This window comes from Jaculus jaculus, chromosome 3 (genome assembly GCF_020740685.1).
Source record: "Jaculus jaculus isolate mJacJac1 chromosome 3, mJacJac1.mat.Y.cur, whole genome shotgun sequence".
NCBI classification, from domain to species: Eukaryota; Metazoa; Chordata; class Mammalia; order Rodentia; family Dipodidae; genus Jaculus; species Jaculus jaculus.
This window is the reverse complement of record NC_059104.1, coordinates 97329305-97347439: the sequence shown is the minus strand read 5'-3', so window position 1 is coordinate 97347439 and position 18135 is coordinate 97329305. Positions and strand designations below refer to the sequence as shown.

The 18135-nt window shown below is 48.8% G+C and overlaps 1 protein-coding gene across 6 annotated transcripts in view; it reads left to right on the top strand.

The window, feature by feature from the left end:
• The window catches only part of Cep164 (centrosomal protein 164), a 93190-nt gene that overhangs the window by 57869 nt on the left and 17186 nt on the right, over window positions 1-18135 (top strand). For 5 of the 6 annotated variants that reach the window (XM_045145148.1, XM_045145146.1, XM_045145147.1 and 2 more), the window contains 6 exons: window positions 3564-3944; window positions 5551-5631; window positions 7933-7998; window positions 13763-13848; window positions 14721-14927; window positions 15962-16111. In XM_045145148.1, coding sequence (XP_045001083.1) covers window positions 3564-3944; window positions 5551-5631; window positions 7933-7998; window positions 13763-13848; window positions 14721-14927; window positions 15962-16111 — 971 coding nt within the window. The remainder of the gene's footprint in view (window positions 1-3563; window positions 3945-5550; window positions 5632-7932; window positions 7999-13762; window positions 13849-14720; window positions 14928-15961; window positions 16112-18135) is intronic. The other variant, XM_045145149.1, reaches the window with a different exon arrangement.

Below are 18135 nucleotides of genomic sequence, written 5' to 3'. Positions count from 1 at the left end.
AGAATTCACTCTGTAGTCTCAGGGTGGCCTCAGAAACTCGCGGTGATCCTCCTACCTGTGCTTCCTGAGTGCCAGGATTAAAGGCGTGTACCACCACGCCCTGCTCTCCTTCAACCTTATTTATTTATTTGACAGAAAAAGAGGGAGAGAGTGAGAGAATGAGTGTACCAGGGCCTCCAGCCCCTGCAAATGAACTCCAGACATGTGTGGCCCCTTGTGCATCTGGCTAATGTGGGTCCTGGGGAATCGAACCTGGGTCCTTTGGCTTTGCAGGCAAATGCCTTAATAGCTAAGCCTCCAGCCCCATCCTTTTGAGTCTCTACTTGTAGTCAGCTTTTTATGAGTGGAATGAAATGTTTAAAACTTTGGGCCAGGCATGGTGGTACATGCCTTTAATCCCAGTACTCAGGAGGCAGAGGTAGGAGGATGGGTGTGAGTTTGAGGCCAGCCTCTGAGACTACATAGTGAATTCCAGGTCAGCCTGTGCTAGAGTGAGACCCTATCTTGAACAACCCCCACCGATAAAAGAAAAGAACTTGGTTCAAGCCAGGCATGGTGGTGTACACTTTTAATCCCAGCACTCAGGAGGCAAAGGTAGGTGGATCACCATGAGTTCAAGGCCACCCTGAGACTACATAGTGAATTCTAAGTCATCCTGGGCTAGAGCGAGACCCCACCTTGAGAAAACACAACAAAACAACAACAAAAAAGTGAATTATGACTTAATAAGCCTTATTAGGAAAAAGCATATTTTTAAAAACCTTAATTGACAGCTTCCATAATTATAGACAATAAATCATGATGATTCCCTTCCCTCCCCCAGTTTTCCCTTCCCCAATCCATTCTCCGTCATATCCCCTCCCTCTCTCAATTAGTCTCTTTTATTTTGATATCATCATCTAAGAAAAGGCATAGATTTGCTTCCAGTTCAAGGGCCCAATTTAGCCCCATTGTCTTTGACCTGTGGTGAGGCAGCACACTGTGGCAGGAGCATGTGGAGGAGCAAGTGTCTGTGTCATGAGCTAGGAAGCCAAGAGAGGAAAGGACTGGGCTCGCACAACCCCCTTCAAGGGAACACCTCTACAATGAGAGGCTGAGGTAGGAGCATTCCTGTGAGTTCGAGGCCAGCCTGAAACTAATTCCAGGTCAGCTTGGCCTAGAGCAAGACCCTACCTTGAACTCCCCCCCCCCCAAAAAAAAAAGAGGTATGCAGAAAGAATGGGCATGTCAGGGCCTCTAGCCACTGCAGTCGTACTGTAGACTCTGCCACTTTGTGCATCTGGCTTTACGTAGGAACTAGAAAATCGAACCTGGGTCCTTTGGCTTTGCCAGCAAGCGCCTTAACTGCTAAGCCATCTCTCCGCCTCCTCCCTTCATTTATTTATTTATTTATTTTATTGACAACTTCCATACTTGTAAACAATATCCCATAGTAATTGCCCCCTCCCCTCACTTTCCCCTTTGAAACTCTACTCTCCATCATATCCCCTCCCCCCCTCAATCAGTCTCTTTTATTTTGATGTCATGATCTTTCCCTCCTATTAGATGGTCTTGTGTAGATAGTGTTAGGTACTGTGAGGTCATGGATATCCAAGCTCTTTTGTGTCTGGAGGAGCACGTTGTAAGGAGTCCTACCCTTCCTTTGGCTCTTACATTCTTTCCACGACCTCTTCTGCAATGGACCCTGAGCCTTGGAAGGTGTGATACAGATATTTCAGTGCTGAGCACTCCTCTGTCACTTCTTCTCACCATGGTGCCTTCTGAGTTATCCCTAGGGCCCTGCCATATGGAAAGAGAAGCTTCTCTAACCAAAAGTGAGAGTAGCATTGATGTATGGGTATGAACATTAAGAGAAGTGCTCACTGGGCAGTACTTTTAGCCACATAGCAGCAGACATTACACCTCTAGGGCTCATGACTACCCCTGTTATAGGTATCAGTATCAGGGATATATTCCCTCCCATGGAGCGCAGTCCCCCTGTCTTTATGCTGATGCAGGGTCTCATTCTAGCCGAGGCTAGCCTTGATCTCACAGAACTCCTCAGCTTCCTGAGTGCTGGGACTATAGATGGGCGTGAGTCATTACACCAAGGTACTGGCTGATTTTCTTAGGGATGGCTTTCTGTTTCTGTTTTGATCAACTGTAGAGAATTCAGCAGAAGCAGCCTTAGGTTTTTACTGGTCTGTAAAGTAAGGTCTGTAAATGAGAAAGCAGGGTGTGGTCGCTGTCAAAGTGTGCAGCTCAGCTCTGCTTTCAAGCCACACTATCAGTGAGATCTTAGGAGACTGCCAGATGTCAGCTACTGCCCGTTTTGTTTTTCCTGGTTCATGCCAAGAGCATGCTTCCTCTTGACAACAGGTCACCATAGAGGTCTGGAAAGAGGGCCTTTTCTGTCTGGTATGGATCTCCTTTGATGGCAGCCTGCCATCTGCTTGGCTGGCCGAGACTTTCTCAGAAATGTTCTGTGTTCCTTCGCTCTCTGTCAAACATGTGTTGGGTTCTGAAGACCCTCCCCACCACCTTTACCTATGTAGGCATAACCCCTGATAAATCCCTTGCCCACCTAATTCTGTCTCCACCGCAGATTGACAGTCCTTTCAGAGGGCGCTATCTTTGGAGTTGTCAGTGATCAGCTGGCATCCCCCTGCTGCTGTCTAGGAGAAGTAGAGATTCCAGACCCTGCTACCCTTTTCTCACATACTGTCTCTAATCATCTTTTTTTTTTTTTTTTTTTTTTTTTGAGGTAGGGTTCACTCTAGCCCAGGCTGACCTGGAATTCACTATGTAGTCTCAGGGTAGCCTCGAACTCATGGTGATCCTCCTACCTCTGCCTCTCGAGTGCTGGGATTAAAGGTGTGCGCCACCACTCCCGGCTTCTAATCATCTTAAATAAACATTGGCTTGTGAGTGTGTGTTGGGATTTGGCTAGGGGCCTGAAGGGAGAAGTTTCTTACCTAAGGACATGACAGATGAGGTAGTTGCAGTGATTTCTCAGTGGGCAGGGCTCCAGTTTAATGTGTGCACTCTACCATAGAAACTCCAGTTCTCTGGATCTGGATGGGGGTTTCATAGCAGCAATATGTTATTGATTGATTGATTGAGACAGGATCTCATGTAACTTAGGCTGGCCTCAAACTTGCTATGCAGTTGAGGATGACCTTAAATCCCTGATCCTTCATCTTCACTTCTCGGGGTGTTGGGGTTATAGACATGCCGTCATACTGGCAGCAATCTATTTTAAAAGCCATTTGGAGCCAGGCATGGTGGTGCATGCCTATAATCCCAGCACTCAGGAGGCAGAGGTAGGAGGATTGCCATGAGTTCGAGGCTGCCCTAAGACTGAATTCCAGGTCATCCCGAGCTAGAATGAGAACCTACCTTGAAACCACCCCCTGCCCCCCCCCCCAAAAAAAAGCCATTTGACTGTGTACTACTCATTGTGGTAAGAACTCAAACTCTGTCCTGTGGGAATCAAGGACTGACAGCCCCATCTTGTAGCAGTCTCTAAACTCCTTTTTGGCATTCCTCGAGTCCTCCTTTCTGACATGGTTTGTGCTTCCCAGGAGTCTCTAAGAATCAGCCAGCCAGCGGACAAGAAGGACGTTTCTCTTGACTCCGATGCTGCCCGGCCCCCTACTCCTGGCAAGCTGTTCAGTCAGGACAGAGATAGAAGTCTGCACAGTGCTGATGGCAACGGGCCCCTGGGAAGAGGGGCGAGTTCTCGGCACCCACAAAAGGAAGAGAGTGAGAAGAGTGATCTTGAGGTTTCTGCGAGTCAGGTGGACCCTGGGGCAGACCCTGGAATTGCTCAGCCTGCCAAAGCCTCTAAAAGGGAGCCAGAGGAGGACCCAGCAGATGCAGAGGAGGGTTCCATGCGGGAAGAGGCAGCAAGGGAGCCAAAAGAGGCTTCTGCCCTGGAAGAGTGCAGATCAGATGCCAGCGAGGTAAGTCCCTGTCCTCGGCAGTGGCCAACTGCAACCCTCTGCCGCTCTTCACAGCCCTATATGGCTTCCTGTCTCCATGTCTCCATTACCGAGGCAGGAGCTCGCTTCCTTTGCATGCCCTGGGCTGTCAGCATCAGCCCGAACCTTAATTGTGACAAATACGACTGGACCCAGCAGGCAGTAAAATCCTGAATGAAGCTGCAGCGCTGGGAATTCAGAGGAGAAACACGCTTTTCCATTGGCACCCTCCTGGGCTGTGCGTGTTCTTCTCTTCTATTTACTTCTTACCCTCTTCCTTACCTCTCCCCTCCCTCTCCTCCTCTCTATGTGTAGTATTGATTTACTGCAATCTGAGGTCCTGTGTGTGTGTGTGTGGGGGGGGTGTCTGTGTGTGCTTGTAAGGGAAGGCAAATAACTACCACAGTTGAAAGTTCTCTGCACCTAGAATAGGTAGATTAGACTCTTTTCTCTTGTTTTTTTTTCAAGGTAGGGTTTTGCTGTAGCCCAGGCTGACCTGGAATTCACTCTGTAGTCTCAGGCTGGCCTCAAACTCATGCGATCCTCCTACCTCAGCCATCCAAGTACTGGGATTAGAGGTGTGTGCCACCATGCCCTGCTGGGTTAGACTCTTCTCATCCATTTCTGTGATAATTTCTGGACCAACTGTAAACATGGAAGTGATTGCTGTCACAGAAGTGGGTCTATGAGGAGAGAGAGCCTTCAGTATTGTGGCTTTTTCCTACCTTTACTCTTATTCTTCCTCCAGCTAGACAGTGAAGGAATTCATTTAAGGAACTTTGGGTAGCACCAGGCCTTTAATCCCAGCACTCAGGAGGCAGTGGTAAGAGGATCAGTTTGAGCTTGCGGTCACTCTGAGACTACGTAGTGAATTCTAGGCCAGCCTGGGCTAGAGTGAGACACTCCCTTGACAACCAACCAACTACCGCCAGCAGTACATAGAGAGCTTTGGGCTGGAGAGAGAGAGCTTAGTGGATAAAGCGCTTGCTGTGAAAGTGTGAGCACCTGAGTTTGACAAGCCAGACCCTGTGTTCCTGTACTGCTAGTGTCTCCAATGCCAGCATGCCTACATGACAAGGAGGGGAGACAGGAGAATCACCTGCAAGCTCTCGGGCCAGCTAGCCTGTGGATGCTTGTGATGAATGAGAGTCACTGCCTCAAACAAGGTGGAAAGCAAGGGCTGACACCTGAACTTGTCCTGTGACCTCCACATGTGTGCTGTGGCATGCACCACATGCATGAACATATGTACATATACACACTACCAACAAAAAGAGCTCTCATCTGCTTTCTCGAAAAGGCACTTCCATTCTGTTTGTTTTTTAGTCTAACATCAAACTTTTGCACTACTGATTTCCTAAGCATCTCTACTCAACTCTTGGCTCCCTTTCTCCATGTGAACTCTGTTGGTCTGATGGGGGTATGGCTCTCCACTCTCAGCATGGCTGCCTAGCCCTGCTGTGCATGTCAGGAGGAGGATGTTGTATCTCAGGTAGAGTCAGGGCTGACTCCTGTGGCCATGGGAATTCCCTGAACATGGCCTGGACCCTCTGTGCTCAAGGGGAATCTTTGTAATTTGTCTCCCTAGGAGTCAGAGATCATTGAACACTTGAAGGACTCACAGCTCTCAGACTCCATGGCTTCTGACCCCAAGTCCTTCCTTGGCCTGGTGAGTTTGCAGTGGGTGGCGGCAATGTGGTGGGTAAGAGCATTAATTTTCTTGTCCCGAAGGTTAAGTACTTTACAGACATTTAGGAAGTGGGAAAGGCAGGACTCACTTAGGTCTTGATAGCACCAGTTTCTTAACCCATTACAAGGATAGCACTACCTACTTCTTACAGGTTTTCTGAGAAAAGAGTAAAGTAGAGCATGTAAAGTAAGTAAGTGCTGCTTGTTATCACTCTTCTTTTCAAAAGCTTTGTGGACTGGAGAGATGGCTTAGCGGTTAAAGCACTTGCCTGCAAAGCTTAAGGACCCAGGTTCAATTCCCCAGGACCCATGTAAGCCAGATGTATAAGGTGGTGCATGTGCCTGCAGTTTGTTTGCAGTGGCTAGAGGCCCTGGTGCACCTATTCTGTCTCTCTGCCTCTTTCTCTCCCTCTCTTTCTCAAATAAAGTATAAAAGCTCTTTGTGTGCGTGCATGTGTGCATGCCATGGTGTGCATGTGGAGGTCAGAGGACAACCTCTGGGTGTCTGTTCTTGCCTTCCACCTTGTTTAAGACAGTGCCTTTCTTTGTTGTTTTGCTGCTGGAAATGCCAGAAAAACTGGCCTTTGAGCCTAGGGATTCACTTGACTTCACCTCTTATTGCCAAGAGTATTGGTATTATGGATACATGCATTCCTTATGTCTAGTTTTACATGGGCTCTGGGGGATCCAAACATCAGTCATCAGGCTTATATAGCAAGTGCTTTTAACCACTGAGCCATCTTCCCAACCCTGCTGTTAGTATTACAGTGTGTGACTTGCCTGTGAGGTCATGTGTGTTGCCTCAGGACTCTAGCAAGACCATTACACAAGTCCAAGAGGTGACAGCCTGGCATGCTGACCCCAGGGTCACTGAGCTATGGCAAGGATTAGTCCATACATTCTTTCAAGAGGGCTTCTGTGTTTTTCATTTTCCAAGTTAAGGCTTTGTCCTGGACTTCCATAGCCCTTGGTTCCCCGGACCTTCTGCCTAGCCTGCTAGATCTTGGTTCTGCTTGCCAGGTCTTAGTCTAAGGGGAGGAGTCAAGCGTGTGCCCTTCCATCTGTTCAGAGGAGGCAGCTGTAAGAGAAGGGATTAGTGGGAGAGGCTTCGGGATGAACAGGGAGAATAAGAGGGGTGCAAAGGAATTAGGCAGCTGTGTGCTTAGCCCCACACTGAGCCATGGTTTCAGAGGCAGATGGCAGCGACATGAGGTGGAGTGGAACACAAATGTAAAGGAAAATGTCACCAAAAACGAAGAAAACCCCACAAGCTAGGAAGGGAAGCAAAAAGCCTTTGTTGTTCATTAAAAACTGTCTGAAGAATAGCTGTGTCACCGAACTCTTGGAAACAAGGGATTTGGCCCTTCAAAGCAGCCACCGTGTGGTGCCATGTGCCCATCAGCATTTTTCTCCTCCATGGGACTTGAGGGAGGAGGCGTGGACAGCAGGACCAGACCTTGTCTGGGCATCCCGCCACTTATCAGGCTGATGACAGAACTGTCCCCAGTAGCATGCTGTTAGGTAGCAATCCTTCACTTAGCCCAGCGGGGATCTCAGGCTCTGGGGGGTTGGCCCATAGTCTTGTGGCAGCCAAAGAGCAGTGAGGAGCTGGTTTTGGAGTAGATATCTGCTGCCTGTCCCCAAGAGGAGCTTGTGGACTAAGCACAATTAATTAATCCCAATGTCCCAAAGGGCGCCTGTGTGAGATGAGGGAAGGAATGCACAGGCCGAGCCCATCAGTCCTCATTTCCAAGCTGCTCATGGGTTTGCTGGCACTTCTGATGCCCTGATTGGGCACTGGAGGGTGACACAGCTGGGAAGTGACATGCTTAGCACGTGTGTCACATAAAGAGTCAGGCCGGGGTCTCATCTGATCCCCAGCCCCTTTGTTACCAGCTCGGTGACCTTGGGCAAATTATGTGTGCTCCATAACCTGCTTCTGCAGCTGGGAGAGGTTAAGCGTTTCAGCCTCACAGGGTTATAGTTCGCTCAGAATTTTATGAAAATATAAAACATGTAGAAACAAAAAGTTTCATAGTGAATCTCCACATTCTTACAACTCAGCGTCTGTAGCGTACATTCTACCATATTACTCTGCCACCTTATCTTTCCATCTAGTCACAGTGTCAAGGGTTTAGTTACATATCAAAATGTTTGGCTTAGTGCCTGGGACCTAGGAAGCACTTTGATGGAAGGTTGGTGTTGGGCGTTGAAGAGAGGCCCTGGCAAGTGCTGCCTGTGACCAGGCCTGAGCTGACTTTCTCATCTTCATTGTGTGCAGGACTCGGGTTTTCGCAGCCGCTTCATGGAGCACCTGCTGGATGGAGACATGCTTTCTCCAGTCCCGGTGAGTCTGGGTGGTGGGCTGCGCTGGGACCTCGTTTTCTCTGGCAGTCACTTGACGGTGACCCAGAAATGATTCCTGCCCATCACAGCATGTGCTTTTGGACATTCTTTTCCTTTTCTCTTCCTTTTCCTCTTCTCTTCTCTTTTTTCCTTCTTTCTTTTGTTCCAAGGTAGGGTGTTCTCTAGCCCGGGCTGACCGGGAATTCACTATGTAGTCTTAGGGTGGACTTGGATTCATGGCGATCCCCGTACCTCTGCCTCCTGAGTGCTGGGATTGTAGGTGCGCGCCACCACACCAATTAGTCCCCTTCTGCTTCTCTGAGGCATGCTGCTGACTGGGCCCCTAATGGGGCTTCTAACCATGCCTGCTCTGAGGCTGTACGCAGTGAAAACATTTCTGCCCCTGCTGCTGCCCCGTGCATGGGTCCCTTTATTCATTCAGCAACTGCACATGTCCACCCTCTGCAGCCTCATGCTCTCTACCCCAGCTGGCTCTGCCACTCACCCTCCCCACAGTGGACTTTCCACCCGTGGGACTGCTTTGCCAGCTCTGCTGCTTTTCCATTTCCCAGCATTCTCATGCTCTTCCTTGGTCTTGGAGGCCCATCTCTGCTGCCACTTTTTAATTTTTTTTTGTTTTTCAAGGTAGAGTCTCACTCTAGCTCATGCTAACCTGGAATTCACTCTGTATTCCCAGGATGGCCTTGAACTCACAGTGATCCTCCTACCTCTACCTCCCAGGTGCTGAGATCAAAGGCGTGCATGTGTACACACCTGGCTGGTGCCACTTTTTCCAAGCAGGATGAATTGTTCCCTTTTATGTGGGTAAAAGATGCTCCCCCTGGGTATCTTTTAATTTAAGCTAGTTTATCTATCTTCCCTTCTAGATGTAAGCTGACCTCTAACCCAGCAGGGTACAGAGATGGCTGAAACACAGATCCAGGTTTTTTGTTGTTGTTGTTGTTTTTTGTTTGAGGTAGGACTTCATTCTAGCCCAGGCTGACCTGGAATTCACTATTAAGCCTCAGAGTGGCCTTGAACTCACAGTGATCTTACTATCTCTTTGTCTCCCAAGTGCTAGGATTAAAGGCATTCACCATGCCTGGCTATCTTTTCGTATTTTAAGAAGTAGTTTGGTTTGGGAGTTCATTGGTTAATACAGGCAGAATGTTTAACACTAACCCAGTCGAGGAACCCTTAGTGAGATGCATGCTGGTGTAGACAGGCTAGAGTGCTCAGGCTGATTGCATTCAAGCCCCGTGTTTTTTTCTCAGGTCTGGGCTGGTGCCTTCTTGGGCACTTCCTGGTCAAATTCCAGGAATTTAGTACCATATTTGCAGGTAGGATAAGGCAGGAAGGGCTTAGAACGGGTATACTCTTGAGGCCCTTTGGCAACAGGTGACTGGGAAACCTACTGGCTCCATAAGGTGAAGTGGGTTCTGTTTCTCTGCTCTAAAACCTGCCGAGCAGCAGACTTACTTGGGAGCTCCACAAGACATGGATTTCTGGGCCTACCTAAGACCTAAAGAGGCCAGCAGTCTCTTGCCTGTACCATTTGGTATTAGCAGCACCAGGGATTGGCTCAGCTTTGCTTCTCAGTGCTGCCCCTTGCTGGTAGCCAATTCTGGAAGAGGAAGTTCTACCTGTTGGAGTGTGGAGAATGCTGGACATTCAGGTTTTCTGACCATGTAGAGCCTTAGATAGGGCTTAACAGGTAACTGTCTCCTGCCTCAGGGTGTGGAGGGGTGGAGCAGGAAGGTGGAGCTGTGGGAGGAAGCAGCAGCCCTTTGTGGGACAGACCACTGTGGATGCAGCCTTCTTCGCAGCCATTTTGCTCTGCTCTCCTGATCGCTCCCAAGGACACAACCAGGGTAGAGCTTAGAATTAAACTGTCATTTAAGAGTACTTTAGAGGACAGGGGTATAGCTCAGTGGTAGAGCACTTGCCTAGCATAGGTGAGGCCCTAGATTCTATTTCCATAACTGCAAAACACAAACTAAAAAAATGTAGCTTGAGATGTAATTGACATACAACAAGCTGCATATTTGAAATGGATGATTCAATGTTTTATTTTTGGTTTTTCGAGGTAGGGTCTCACTCTAGTTCAGGCTGACCTAGAATTCACTCTGTATTCACAGGGTGGCCTTGAACTCACGGTGATCCTCCTACCTCTGCCTCCCGAGTGCTGGGATTAAAGGCATGCACCACCAGGCCCGGCAATTCAATACATTTTATCACATACATTTTTTTTTTTTTTTTTTGGTTTTTCGAGGTAGGGTCTCACTCTAGCCCAGGCTGACCTGGAATTCACTATGGAATCTCAGGGTGGCCTCGAACTCACAGCCTACCTCTGCCTCCTGAGTGCTAAGATTAAAGGCGTGTGCCACCATGCCTGGCAGCACATACAGTTTTTTGAAGCTATCATCACAGCCAAGATAATGACTATAATGAGTGACAGTGAATTTCAGAATAAGTTTAAAAATTGTGCATAAAATTATTTCAAATGATAAAGAAGGCCAAAGTCCTTTACTTCCTTTGGCTTTATTTCCACCAAGTAGTGTTTCCATAAATATCTAAATATCTTCATGTGCATTTTCAGAATATTTTCTGGGTATATATAAGTGTCATCTGTTTTCTAATTGCTTATCTTTTTTTCTTCCCACAAATATTAGGATTGTTGCCAAAACTGCTTGACAATATGCACTTTAGAGACTAGAAGCTGGGTATGGTGGTGTACGCTTTTAATCCCAGCACTCAGGAGGCAGAGGTAGGAGGATCACCATGAGTTCAAGGCCGTGCTGAGATTACATTGTGAATTTCAGGTCAGCCTGGGCTAGAGCAAGACACTACCTTAAAAAACAAAACAAAAAAACAATTGAATTTGAGACTAGAGCCTAGACCTTTTTTCCTGAAATATTTCATATAGATCTCCTTTATTTTTGTAGGTTGCAAAGTCTTCCTCTGTTTTAGTATTCCATGATCTATTTCACTAGGGAACTGTTTTTTGTTTGTTTTTTTTTTTAACTCTTTCAGGGCTATGGATTGAACTGAGGGCTTGACATATGCTAGACATGAACTGTCCCAACAAGGTATGCCCTAACACCCTAGGCCCAGGCCCTGCTGTTTGCTTTTTTGAAATTTTGAGACAAGATCACTATCTCAAAATGGCTGGTCTGAAACTTGCAATCCTTTTGCCTCTACCCTGAGACTGGATCTTAAACAAAAACCAGCACTTGGAGCTGAGTTAAAAATGGGGTCGGTCCTGAGTAATGCTATGTCAGAGGCTTCACATGGCTAGTTACCATGTTCAGTTCCTTAGCTTCCTTTTCTGGGGTAAGAAGCTTGAGATCTCACAGGACTTCCTGTAGTCTGGGTTTTGTCTGTTTTTCTCTGGCAGGAAAACTAATTCAGTTTGTTGCGAAAGTACAAAGAAGAAATAAGAAGGGAGTAGACAGAATAACTTGGTCTGTGGTTAGCCTGCAGTCTGCCTTTTCCCTCATGGTACTTGGCTTGCAGCCTTGGAGTTCTTTTCTCTCTCTCTCTCTCTCTCTCTTTTTTATTTTTATTTTTATTTTTCTTCTATTTGTGTTTTTTCCAGGTAGGGTCTCGCTCTAGCTCATGCTGACCTGGAATTCACTATGTTGTCTCAGGGTAGCCTCGAACTCATGGCGATCCTCCTGCCTCTGCCTCAGAGTGCTGAGATTAAAGGCGTGCGCCACTATGCCCACTGGTTGCTTCTTTTATATTTTAGTTTATTAAATGGAGTTGGCTTGTGTACTTTCTTTTCCCTGGAAAGTGAGAAAAGGAGATATTTGGTGAGCTTGAGTGGTTTTCAGGAAGACCGTGGTGGAAGGACACAAGAGCGGGTGGGGAGGACCGCTCACCTGTAATTGTCTGCAGGCTCTGCCCAGGCTGATGTGATGAGGAGAGGCAGCCCTGGCAGGGAGCCCTTCTGCTGCAGGCTCTGCGAGGTCCACACAGGCGGCATTGCTATTTTTAATGTAATTTGGGGGAGCTGGGTTTTAGTTCAAGCCCCGCCCTTCCTCACCCATCCAGATGGCAGCGTCTGCTTTAACTGCTGGGACTCAGGCTGCCATGGAGAGGTTGTGGGGGTGGGGGGCACAATGCTGGGACCCCACTGGAGAAGACAGAGTGAGCTGTCTCCTGCCCTACCTCTCCTGTTGACCCATGTGGCCCAGAGCAGACGGGGCTCCTGTTGGGATAACAGAAGGAGTGCAAGCCCTAGAATGACGTTGGCAAGTCTCTCTTCCTTCCTTCCTTTCTTTTAAAATTTTTGTTTTCCATTTCTTTTTGTCTTAGGCTGAGGGGAAGGGAAAGGGAGAGACATGTGGGAAGAGCACCTAACATTTAGGGCTGCCTTCTTTGGACCGGAAGCTGGCCTTCTCTACATGATCGCATTGAGTCCTCACCAGAAGCCCTGGGAGCTGGGTTTATTAGCCCAGTGTTCAGTGGAGGGGTGACTAGTGGGCTGGATGCACCAGAACAAAGGGTGGGCCCATGCTGACTGTACCACTGCGTGTACCCCTGTGGAAAATATTTGGAGTCATCAAAAAAAGGCCCCTTTTTATTGTTGTTGTTTTTTAAAACCAGCTTGCTGAATTTGCGATATAAAATAAGATTTTGGGTTTAGTTTTGAATGGATGATATGTTAGACTGAGAACGAGGCCTCACTGTGTACTGATGGAGACTCATGTCCTTGAGCAAGCCCAGAATGGAGCAGTGGAAGCAATGTCACTGTCTCCTTCCCTTGTGGAGTTAGTGGTGTGCCCTTTGGTCTGGGCAATCGCCAGCCCGTGTCTCTCTAGGGCGCTTTATGGGGGACTTGCCTGCCACCTTCACCCTGCCCACTGTGCTTCACTGCCATGTTTGACCTGGGCCTCGGTGGGTTTGTGGTTATACCTGGAGCTCGCAGTGCAAGTTCCAGGCTACTGCAGGCCAGCTGTATTTAAATTGAGAACTTTAATATATGAGCACATAGCAAAGACTGTGTTCCCTACCCTTTCTCCTTTTTTTTTGTCTCTTCTTTTTCCTCTTCCCCCTTTTTTCTTAGTGTTTTTTAAAATTTTTTAAATATACTTATTTATTTGAGAGAGAAGGATGAGAGAGAGTGAGGAGAGAGAGAAAGAGAATGGGTGTGCCAGGGCTTCCAGCCACTGCAAACAAACTCCAGATGTGTGCGCCCCTTGTGCATCTGGCTTACGTGGGTCCTGGAGAATCAAACTGGGATCCTTTGGCTTTGTAGGCAAACACCTTAACCGCTAAGCCATCTCTCCTGCCCCATTAGTGTTTAAAAGAATTTTTATTAATTTATTTATTTGAGAGAGAGTGAGAGAATGAGAATGGACACACAAGGGCCTCTAGCCACTGCAAATGAGCTCCAGACACATGTGCCACCTCGTACATCTTGCTTACATTGGTACTGAGGAACCAAACTTGGGTCCTTATGCTTCATAGACAAGCTCCTTAACCGCTAAGCCATCTCTCCAGCCCCCTTCTTTAGTATATATAAATATTTTTCCTGCTTCTGGTATTGTGTGCAGTGGCCATGGCCACCTACCTCCTATTCAAGCTGAGGCTTAGCTAATGCTCAGGACACTGCATTGTACAGTAGACGGGCCGGTTCCATGTCCCAGTGGCCCCCTTTCCTTTTGAGAGGCACTTTCAGTGTGTGCCAGGCTCAGCAGGATGAGGTTCTGCAGTAGAGACCCCTCTCATGCACACTTTCTACTGCTTCTTGCCTGCAGGCTCAGGGGTTAGGACGAGAAGAGCAGGATGACAGCCAGTCCAGCAAAGCTGATCCACAGAAAAAGCAGTCCCAAGGCTCGGAGAGGTACAGTGCTGTCCCTGGAACCTGAGGCATGGTGTGTCTCCAGGGTGCTGTGGGCTTGGGTAGAATTCTAGCTTCAGAAGTTGTATGCCCTTGTCTGAAGGCAGATGGTAAATTGCTTGGATGGCTGTGCTAGAGGTGTATGTGCGCGCGCGCGCGCGCGCTGTGTGCTGTGCTGCGTGTGTGTGTGTGTGTGTGTGCGCGCGCGCGCCCTGTGGTGCTTTACCATGACAGGAGTGTGAAGTGCCTCTTGGCATCACTCTACCCACAGCACTGTAGTATGTTTAGGGCTCTGTCCTCACTAGACTGGGTTGATTAAGCGGTGTGGATCTGGTTGTGAGCCGGGGCTGAAGTGGCCTGTTGGAGGTCCGGGGATCAGTGTTACAGGGTCCATACTGCAGCTCAGAGCTTTGAGCCAGGGTGTTGTCACATCAAAGAAGATGGCTGTGCTGACTGTGTGTGTGGGATGGGGGGGTGGTGCTCCCTGGCTTGATTCCATGATAGGAGGAAGACACCACTCTGGAAAGGAAAAGGAGTAGTCATCTCAGACTTTGGACTCTCTGCAGTCTCTTCCTTGATGCATTCATTAATGCTTCCTGCATTGCTATAACTTGAGGCTGGTGTCTCTCTCCATTTCTGCTTAGTTCTTTCATCCCTCCTTGTCCCAGTGATGATGAATGCTGAGGGTGGGCATGTGTGCGAGAGGATCAGGCAAATGCAGCAGGGAGCACAGCTGCTTGGGGGGAGGCTCCCCCATTGCTCATCTGGCCCCTGTGCCCTGCACCCTCCAGGGGTATAGGGTGCTCCAGTCCAGCTGAGGAGGGACTGACCTAGGTACACCCACTACACTCGTACGTTCTCCTTTTGTTCTCCAGTGGAGGGTCTCATCCTGTTGCTCTGGCTGGCCTAACCAGGTTATCTCCCCCACTTCTGCATGGGGTGCAGCTCCAGAGTCCCCTTCACAGCCAGGACACTGAGGAAGGGCCTCGGCACGCGCTTGAGGGAAAATCCCAGTGCAAGGAAGCAGAGGAACCTAGGGAGAACTCTCTAGCGAGCCCCACTCTGCTGGCGCCCCTCCAGAGGTAAGGTTGAGGAAGAAGGGCCCTGGAGGGGTGGCCTGTCTTTGTAGTGCTGAGTGAGATGGGGGTGGTATTCCCGGAGAGGGAGGCAAGAGCTAGTGTGGACTTGAACCCAACAGCAGCCATGGCAGCAGAACACTTAGGAGCTGGGGAGTGGGGAAATCTGCCTTTTCCTAGTCCTCTTTAGCTGAAATATGGGTCTTAAGAACTCTTTAAGTGTTTTTTTTTTTTTTTTTTTTTTGAGGCAAGGGTCTCACTGTAACTCAGGCTGACCTTGCCCTTACTCTGTAGTCCCCGGCTGTCCTTGAACTGACAGTGATCCTCCTATTTCTGCCTCCCTCCCGAGTGCTGGGATTAAAGGTGTACGCCACCACACCTGGCTAAGAACTTTTGAATAAGGAGGTGTCTCTTTGTGTCCCAGGTGCTTCTCTGCCAGGCCCCGGGGCAGAGACTCTGCTGGTGTTGCCCTGGCTGTTCTATTCCTGCCAGAGGAGCCCTTCCTCCCAGCCCCTTCCGCTAGCAGCCCCCTACCAGGCATCTGGCCACCTCCAGTCATGTGCAAGCTCAGCTGGAGCTCTACCATGTGCTGGACCCAGAGAGAGGGAGGCACACCTCCAGACCTCTGGGCCTCCTGAAATCCCCTGAGCAGACCTGCCTTCCCATCCCAGCCTGCTCCAGAGCCCAGGGCATATTTACCAGTGCTTCTGTCTCTGTGGCAAGAGGAAGATGCTGGTCTTCAGATTTCTCAGATTGGAATGAGCCACTGGGGAAGCCAAGACACAGCAGTATTCCATCAACAGCATCCACTGAGCACCTGCCGTGTGCAGAGCTTTGGGGGGACATAACCATCTTGATTTCCATTGACCTGGAAATGCCTGGTTTCCACTGCAAGTGACTTCAGAAGACCCTGAGAGGGAGGGAGAGAAGGAGGGAAGCTTCCCTGGGGTGTTCCCCCTTGCCTCTATCATAGGTCTTTGAGCCCGACTAGGGTATAAGTTGAGCCTCCTTAACACAGTTGTTTCCTTATTGCCTGCAAGGGAGCAGGCCCCAGGCCCACCTGCTGCCCAGGAAAGGGCCAAGGAGCAGCGTTCCCAAGATGAGGAGCTGGGCCTTGGGCAGCCAGAGGCCAAGGAGGAGCCTGAGGAGAAGGTGGCAGGCAGCCCCACCTTACCTGTCTCTCCAGAGGTGTAAGGGCCACTTTTGTGTCTGTCTCTGTCCTCCACCATGTCTGCCTTGCTTGAGTGCCCCTTTCCTCTTGGGTGGTGGGGAGGGTATGCTGTGGCTCTTGCTAAGGGGGTGAACTGAAGAGGGAGGCCGAGTGCTCTGGGTGCAGCTTTGAAAACCCCACCCATATTTGCCTGGGGTTAGCTCAGGCTCTGGGAGCTCCTGGCAGGAACTAAGGTACGTGAATAGATGAGGGGTACATTAGCAGGAACCTGGCAAATCATTTTCCCTTCTCTACCAAGTGTCCGTTTTCTTTTAAAATGTTTTTATTCCTTCCCTTGGGACTTGGAAATGATACATCTCTACAAAATGGCTAGACTCTTCATGGAGAAAAAAATTATTTTTCTTGTGGATTACATTTGTATTTTTAATTTTGCTTTGCACCTGACCACACTTTGATCCTTAACCAGAATACCTCTACTCAGGAAATTCTGCAATTTATTTCAGGTATTTAAACTGTTTAAAACAAATCAGGCATGGTGGCATATGCCTTCAATCCCAGTGCTTAGGAGGCTGAGGTGGTAGGATCAGTGTGAATTCGAGGCCAGCCTAGATCTGCAGAATGAATTCCAGGTCATCCTGGGCTAGAGTGAGACCCTATCTCAAAAAACCAAAAAAAAAAGTTTAAAACAAGCCTGTGTAGTTCTTAAGCACTAATATAAATGTGATGACTTACAAGGAGAACTGAGAAAATGTTCAAACTTAACATATGAGTGAGGCCTCTGGTCAAGTGTGGACACATGATTTAAGTGTGACCAGCTACTTGCCATTCTCTGAAAAAGATAATATTCTTAAAATGCAAAAAGCAAAATTGAACAATTGTAGAATGATGACCCTAAATATTTTTTTTCTTTCTTAAAATGCCTTGTCTTCTAAATAGAACATTTTTTGTAACATCCCCCCCCCCCACCCCAATGCCCTGACTTTTGATTTCTGGTTGAAAGCCATTGTGCCATTTCTCTTGCGTGGAGGAAGACAGGCTTTGGGATTTGGTTTTTCTCTCTGAGTGTGTGGTACAAGGAGCAGGGTGGTCTTGAGCAGGGGCAGGTTTCTGCACTGCTGTCTCACAGGAAGGAAGTGTCACTGCGAGCTGCCCCACCACCTGTCTTCATCCTGCTGCCCTAACCCTGCAGGAGCCACGTGGATGTGGGGAAGCCAGCTGGGCCTGAAGAAGTCACGGGGCTCCTCTAGTACTCCTGAGAAAATGTGGGCTGGCTGAGCAAGGCCCAGTCAGAGGACTGAAGCTGAGTGTGGCTCAGAGAGGAGGAGTTGGGTGGTGGTCAGAGCACCTGGAGCTTGGCTCCTGCGCAGGCGTCTTGGCTGGTTGATGACCCTGATTTCAGGTTCCCATTCCAAAGGTGCGGTGTCTGCCAGCATCTCAGGATACTTTCCCACCCTGTCGGCTCAGCGTACACCCTCTCCTCAGGAGATGCCTCATGTACTTTCAGGCCCGATAACTTCCCTATTATTAACCTTCACTGCTGTAGTAGGAATAAGCTGTTTTCTCAGTTGTGTGAGGAATACCGCCCCTGGCTGCCGAGTCTGAAGGGTTAGTAGCAGAGGGGGGCTGTGTCCAGCGGATCTGCAGAGTAGCAGGAAATGAATCCACACTCACTGGATTGAGCTTGCTGAGAAACAGGGACCATGAGTGTAGCTCAGTTGTTGAGCACTTGCCTAGCATGCACAAGGCCCTGGGTCCATCCAATCCCCAGTACTATGAATAGAGAGAGGGAGTATGGGGGGGGATCTCTTTAGCTTAAATGATAGTGTCCCACTTCAGACTGTTTCTGGGGGTACTGTCTGTCATCTTGTCTTCCCTTGAGTATCTCAGAACTGCTTGGTAACCAACCTGACATGAGAGGCTCCTCCACTGTCTTTTCGTTGCCACTCATGTTTGGAAACTGGGTCTCACGAAGACTGATACTGAACAGTTGGCCTAGAAACCTAGAAACCAGACCTGCCTCTTCCTCCAGAGTCCTCAGCTTCC